This window comes from Mus caroli, chromosome 13 (assembly GCF_900094665.2).
Source record: "Mus caroli chromosome 13, CAROLI_EIJ_v1.1, whole genome shotgun sequence".
Classification (NCBI taxonomy): domain Eukaryota; kingdom Metazoa; phylum Chordata; class Mammalia; order Rodentia; family Muridae; genus Mus; species Mus caroli.
The window spans coordinates 27,133,657-27,140,033 of NC_034582.1; the positions used below are offsets into that span (position 1 = coordinate 27,133,657).

Here is a 6,377-nt window from a genome sequence, read left to right on the forward strand (position 1 = left end):
AAGGGAAAGAGCCCCAAGAGGAATTAGTAGTGCCAGCAGGACCCCGGAGAGTCCGGGAGGCGATAAGAGCAGGAGCCCGCCGCCAGGTCCAGAGGGGGAGGAGTGACAGTGAGCCCTGTGCGCCCTCCCCGTGGCTGGCGGCGCGGAGCAAGGAGGGGGCAGGGCGGGGTGGGGTGGAGGGAGGGAGGGAGCGAGGGAGGGAGGGAGCGAAGCTGCCGCGGGGAGGGCGCGCCAGGGAGGAAGTCCAAGAGACAGAGAGAGGAGCACTCCTGAAAGAAGACGACGGGCTAGTCCCCGGGGTCCGCGCTGAGGTCTTGGCTCTAGAGCGCAGCTGTCCGGCTCTGGGCAGCGTCGCCTCGGTGGCTTAGGAGACGGTTGCGCAAGGAGCGGGCCGGAGGCTCGGAAGAGGGATGCGCGGGGCGTTGCCTCCGACCGGTCGCCGCCGCCGCCGCCCGAAGCCCCAAAGGAGCTGAGGGAGGCGACGCCGAAGCGCTGGCCCGCAGTGGCCCGGGCTGCAGCGCGGCCGGCGCAGTAGGGCATTCGCCCGGTTTGTGGACCGACCCGGCTCCGGCGCCGCCGATCCCGGTCCGGGGTCCGCCCCCCAGGCCCGGCCTCGTTCCTGGTTCCCAGATGAGCACCGAGGGCGGGCCTCCGCCACCCCCGCCGCGCCCGCCGCCTGCCCCACTCCGCCGCGCGTGCAGCCCGGCGCCCGGCGCGCTCCAGGCCGCCTTGATGAGCCCGCCACCCGCCGCCACCCTGGAGTCCACTTCGTCGTCGTCATCATCATCCTCTGCCTCCTGTGCCTCGTCCTCTTCTAACTCCGTCAGCGCCTCGGCCGGTGCTTGCAAGAGTGCAGCTAGCAGCGGCGGCGCGGGCGCCGGGAGTGGGGGCACCAAGAAGGCGACCTCGGGGCTGCGGCGGCCGGAGAAGCCTCCTTACTCGTACATCGCTCTCATTGTCATGGCCATCCAGAGCTCGCCCAGCAAGCGCCTGACGCTCAGTGAGATCTACCAGTTCCTTCAGGCGCGCTTCCCCTTTTTCCGTGGCGCCTACCAGGGCTGGAAGAACTCCGTGCGCCACAACCTCTCGCTCAACGAGTGCTTCATCAAGCTGCCCAAGGGCCTTGGGCGACCTGGCAAGGGCCACTACTGGACCATCGACCCGGCCAGCGAATTCATGTTTGAGGAGGGTTCGTTCCGCCGCCGGCCGCGCGGCTTCAGGCGGAAGTGCCAGGCTCTCAAACCCATGTACCATCGCGTGGTGAGCGGCTTGGGCTTCGGGGCCTCGCTGCTGCCCCAGGGCTTCGACTTCCAAGCACCCCCGTCGGCGCCTCTGGGTTGCCACGGTCAGGGCGGCTATGGTGGCCTTGACATGATGCCCACGGGCTATGATACAGGGGCAGGTGCTCCGGGCCACGCGCATCCACACCACCTCCACCACCACCACGTCCCCCACATGTCGCCCAACCCGGGCTCCACCTATATGGCCAGCTGCCCGGTGCCCGCAGGTCCTGCGGGCGTCGGTGCGGCAGCGGGTGGCGGTGGTGGCGGCGGGGACTATGGGCCGGACAGCAGCAGCAGCCCTGTGCCCTCATCCCCGGCTATGGCAAGCGCCATCGAGTGTCACTCGCCCTACACTAGCCCTGCGGCACATTGGAGCTCGCCTGGCGCTTCACCTTACCTCAAGCAGCCGCCTGCCCTGACGCCAAGCAGTAATCCCGCGGCCTCTGCTGGTCTGCACCCCAGCATGTCTTCCTACTCGTTGGAGCAGACCTACTTGCACCAGAACGCCCGCGAGGATCTCTCAGGTAATTAAGAGCGCCAAGGCTGGCTGCAAGCGGAGCCTCTGAGAGCCTCTGAGGGCCAGGGCTACTGCACCCTCGGTCCTCAATGCTGGGTGGATGGGCGGGGAATTCGGTTCCCTATTTCTGAGTGAGAGAAGGGGATTTGATCTTGTACCCTTCTCTGACGCTCTGGGCCTGTTGGTGGACCCCAGAATTCCCAAATTGAAGAAGGGTGGTGCCAAGTCCTAACTCTCTTGGCCTTCATTAGGACACTGTGGACTTGCTCCCACTTAGGTCAGACTCAGCTCTGAAAGAAGGCCTGTGACCTTTGGAGACCTTGGTCGAGGAATTGGGTCTGGATCATTTCGTTTCCCCCTACTCTTTTCAAAGTCCATTTTGCTTGGCGTTAGTTCCTATAGGAGATGACAGAAAGGGAGTTCTGTATGAAGCAGAGCAAGGGAGAAAGAGTTCTTACCTGAGCAGGTAATGACAGGAGATGGTAGGGAAGAGGAGAGAGAAAAGCAGAGCAGAATTCCAAGGGCGTTGCTAGCGATAGGAGGAACCAAGGTGTTGAGGAATCTTGGACACACACAGACACACACACACACACACACACACACACGCGCGCGCGCGCGCGCGCGCGCGAATGTACTGTAGATCTAAGAAATTGACTCAAGTTTGTCCTGGGCATCAGGGCATAGGTACCCTGGTGTGATCCCCCCTCCCCCAGGAAATGTGTCCAGAGGCCACTTGCAGTGTGGTTGGTTTATATTGTGTGGGTTGCAGATTATGAAAATTTATTGACTTGTGAAAAGTGGTTGGCTGGTGTAGGGAGAGGAGGGGAGTGCAGGAGAGAATTTTGTGTTTGTATGGCTTTATCTACAGGATAAAGATAAATCCTGATTAATCGCCCCCCACCCCCGCCCCAGGCTCCCATAGGGATGCAGATTGAAATTTGGGAGCCTGTCTGTCAAGGGCAAAGCCCAAAGGTGCCCTCTCCCACGTCCATTTGCCTCCCCATCAGAAAATGCACAGGCTGATGCATGCCTTCGTGTGTGTGTGTGTGTGTGTGTGTGTGTGTGTGTGTGTGTGTGCGCGCGCGCGCGCGCGCGCGCGCCACAGGAGCTGGGGGGGGATAGAGAAGCCAAGAAACAGCACAAGATCTTGGAGAAATTTCCCAAATAAGCCTTTTAACTGGGGGTCTCAGAGGTTAACCAAACAAAGACAGTCTAGGCAGGACCACACGGGAGAGGATTTTAGGCTGACTTAACCCACAGAGAACAGAGTCTCCTTCAATTTTATGGGAATTTCAACAAGTAACCAATACAGATGACCCTCTCTCTTATTCCCCACCCCACCCCCACCTCCTGCCCTACGGGCTAGCTGTCAGTCTCCCTCCTACACACTGAACTGCATCCTATGCCTTCCCCCTCCTTCTCTAGGCCTACCGCTCTGGCCCTGTCCTCTGTCTTTCCCTTTGGATACCTTGAGCCCAGGCTTTCCAACTGCCAGGAAACTATATTCTAGGAGAAACAAACAAGCAAACAACAAGCAGCAAAGACGTTTCTGACCTTTTTATTAGGTTCATGTCCCATCCCACACACTCTAAGCCATACGTGAAAACCCCCAAACTCCGTGGCTATGATAGCCAAGGCAGGCCTCCGATCTCATGTTCTCCTGCCCATCAGGATGAGCCTTCCTCACAAGCAATAGCTTAGTCCAACTTGGTCACGGTGCCATGTAATCCTCCCTTCCTAGAATATTATTCCGGTTTTGTCACCTCCAGTAAAGACCTTGTCAAGGGGCTTACAAAGAGCACTGCGTTGTACACGGGGACCCTGCAGGGCCTGGTTCCGAGTGCTGCCCACACGACTGAGGCCCACTGAAACTGGAAGGTCCTTGGAGCCCTGGCATGGCTGAAGCCACGGCCCAAGGACAACTGAACAAAGCTCCCAGAACACACATCGCCATGCACACAGCACGACCCCTCCTCCCGCCACACACTCGCACGCGCCGGGCCCCCCACTTTCTAACAGGATAACGGAGGTGGCACCGCAGGGCGGCAGCGGCTATGCGCTCATCTCAAAGCCCTGTGGGCTTCTCTAGCCAGCTGTCTGTGCTCCCTCGCGCCTCAATAGGGAGCAGGCAACTGCCTGGGACCAGGGAGGCGCGAGTTCTGATATTCTCTGGTGGCTTCGTTGGCAGTGAAGGATCTGATCGATTGTCCCACGCGTTCACCTGGGTCGCTTCTCCAGAGCCGAAACGCCCCGAATGGTCCCACTTTGCCACAGAGGCGGAGTCACACCCGCTGCTGAGCGGCCTAGTAGCTCGATGGGTGTCCGCCGAAGGGCTTACACGTCGCCGGTCGCACATAAGCTTTTCTTCAGGTTACAGTAGTCTCACTGAGGGCGACACAGGCGTGCGTCTGGTGCGGGTCACGCCAACCGGGTGCGTAGAGGAAGTCTTGGTAAAGCCTGCCCCTGTGGCAGAGATGCGCACTGATCGCACGAGCCGACTGCTCCTCCTCGGAGCGGAGAAAGCAAAAGCAAAAGTGGTTCGCAGGTTGACACTGAGAAGGACCGGCTCAGGTCGTGGACAACCGCTAGACACAAGCTTTCCCCGGGAGCCACCAATTCCCTCGGGTACTCCTTGTACGGCTAGATACCGCGGCTAAAGAGCACCTCTTGTCCCATCCAAGGCAAAGGGTTTGAAATCTAGAAGATGCCTGCTGCCTGTGGTTGGGAGGGGGCTGCCCTCTTCTCTCCCCCTTCTCAGGCCCTTTCTTCTCTAAGGTATTTTCTTTGTCATCCTCTGTGGACGAAGGGGGTAGCACCCCCCCCTTCCCGGCTTCTTGAGACAGAAAAATTAGGTACAAAAACCAGAGGCAATGGCGCCAAGTGTCAGCGTGCGGGTGCCGAGTGCAGCCTGGATCCAGGCCTGGCAGAGAGGTCTCCCAGCACAAGAGAGGGATGTGGGAATTCACGAACAGATTACCTCTCAAGGCCATACACCCTAAGGCCACCAGCTGCCTTTACACCCTCAGTCAAAAATAACACAAATTAATGGAAAATTTCAAAGTAATACTAATACTCCCCACCATCAGCTGGGTGACTTTCACTGAAAAGATTTTTTTTTCTTCTTTCAGTCGGGCTGCCTCGTTACCAGCATCACTCCACTCCAGTGTGCGACAGAAAAGATTTCGTCCTCAATTTCAATGGCATTTCTTCTTTCCACCCTTCCGCTAGTGGCTCTTATTATCACCATCATCACCAGAGCGTGTGCCAAGATATTAAGCCCTGTGTTATGTGAATGGACAGAGGCCTTGAAGGCCACTCTGCTCTCCCTCTTCAGCCTTCTCCTCCTCTCCCCTCCGAGAGGGGCAGCCAGGAACTGCAAGGGACTCACACTGTGCACGCTGGATAGCGAATAGCAGTAAGTAGCACACCCATCACTTAGACAAATACCCAAGGGAGTCCTGCTCACCGATATTTGCCCCGGCCCCTGGAAGAGGAAACCTTTCGAAAGGCAATATACCAGAAGAGCGACAGACAGAGGAGGTTACTACATGGAAGACATATGTTACTGTGTGGAGGACATAAAACTTTTCAGTTCTGGGGTGGCCATTGCATTCACTAATCAGGGTCTGAAAAGGGAGGGGTGTGTGTGTGTGTGTGTGTGTGCGCGCGCGCGCGCGCTTGTGCTTTTCAAAATTGCAGTGCTAAAAGCACACAATTTCAAGAAAGCCTTCTCTAGTTCCCTGGCTCAGTAGGACATTTCTCCCACCCACCCCCCAGTCCCCCAACACTCCCTTCTTCGGATACAGGTGCCAAAGAACATTGTGAAGAAATGAAGAACCGATAGTCTAGTTTAAGAGAGTGGCTCTCAGTATTGCGACAGTACATTTTTACAAGGTTGTTTTTCTACCACCGTATTTTTAAACTATTTTTATGATCTTCGTATACTCACACTTCGCTTGTATTGTAAAAGGAGGGTATATTTGCACTTATGTATACTTTTACAGTTTGCCAAGATATTTTGATGTAAGTTTTTTTTTTTCAATAAAATGTGTATAACAAGTAGTTGTTCTAGGGACCCTTTCCTCTGCAGGCACCCTGTCGTGGCCACACCCCACAGCGACAGTTGCATCTCTAGGCTGCCCATCCCCAGGTTGTATAATTGATATGATGTGATGTCTCTGTTTTGAATGAGCCAGTCCAGTCCTGATGGTGGGTCTTCTCAGTAGAGAGGGCACTTTTTTTTTATTTATTTATTTCTCTAGTTCACTCTCACTTTTTCTAGCCAAACAAAAACCAGAAGGTGAAAGGAACTTAAAAAACACAACACCAAAGAAATAAAAATAAATAAATAAAAACAACAAAAGCAGGCAAGATACAGAAAGCCAAGGGGTTTGATCTGAGGAAGCTTAAGTTCTGCCCCCTCTTTGTTTCCTTTCCTGTGCCCAAGAGCTCTGCCCTTTTGCTCCTTCCTCTCTCCCACCAGTACCAGGTGCTAGGGCAGAGTAAAGAACCACCTCCCAGAGCCTCCACATCCCATCTAGGCTGCAGGCTGCTTTGGGTGATGGTCAGATCAAAGG

The 6,377-nt window shown here is 56.3% G+C and overlaps 1 protein-coding gene across 1 annotated transcript; it reads left to right on the forward strand.

Annotated features, from left to right (window-relative positions):
- Nucleotides 1-372: 372 nt before the first annotated feature.
- Foxf2 (forkhead box F2) lies at nt 373-5,861 on the forward strand. The gene is made up of 2 exons (XM_021181032.1): nt 373-1,807; nt 4,929-5,861. Exons 1-2 carry the CDS (start codon nt 631-633, stop codon nt 5,090-5,092), a joined length of 1,341 nt encoding a protein of 446 aa, XP_021036691.1. The 5' UTR covers nt 373-630; the 3' UTR covers nt 5,093-5,861.
- The last annotated feature ends 516 nt before the right edge of the window (nt 5,862-6,377 follow it).

Excerpts from the sequence above, each read along its gene's own strand:
- Foxf2 (XM_021181032.1), top strand. The coding sequence starts at position 631 with ATGAGCACCGAGGGCGGGCCTCCGCCACCCCCGCCGCGCCCGCCGCCT. Across the intron at positions 1,808-4,928 it reads CGCCCGCGAGGATCTCTCAG|TCGGGCTGCCTCGTTACCAG; the intron begins GTAATTAAGAGC and ends TTCTTCTTTCAG.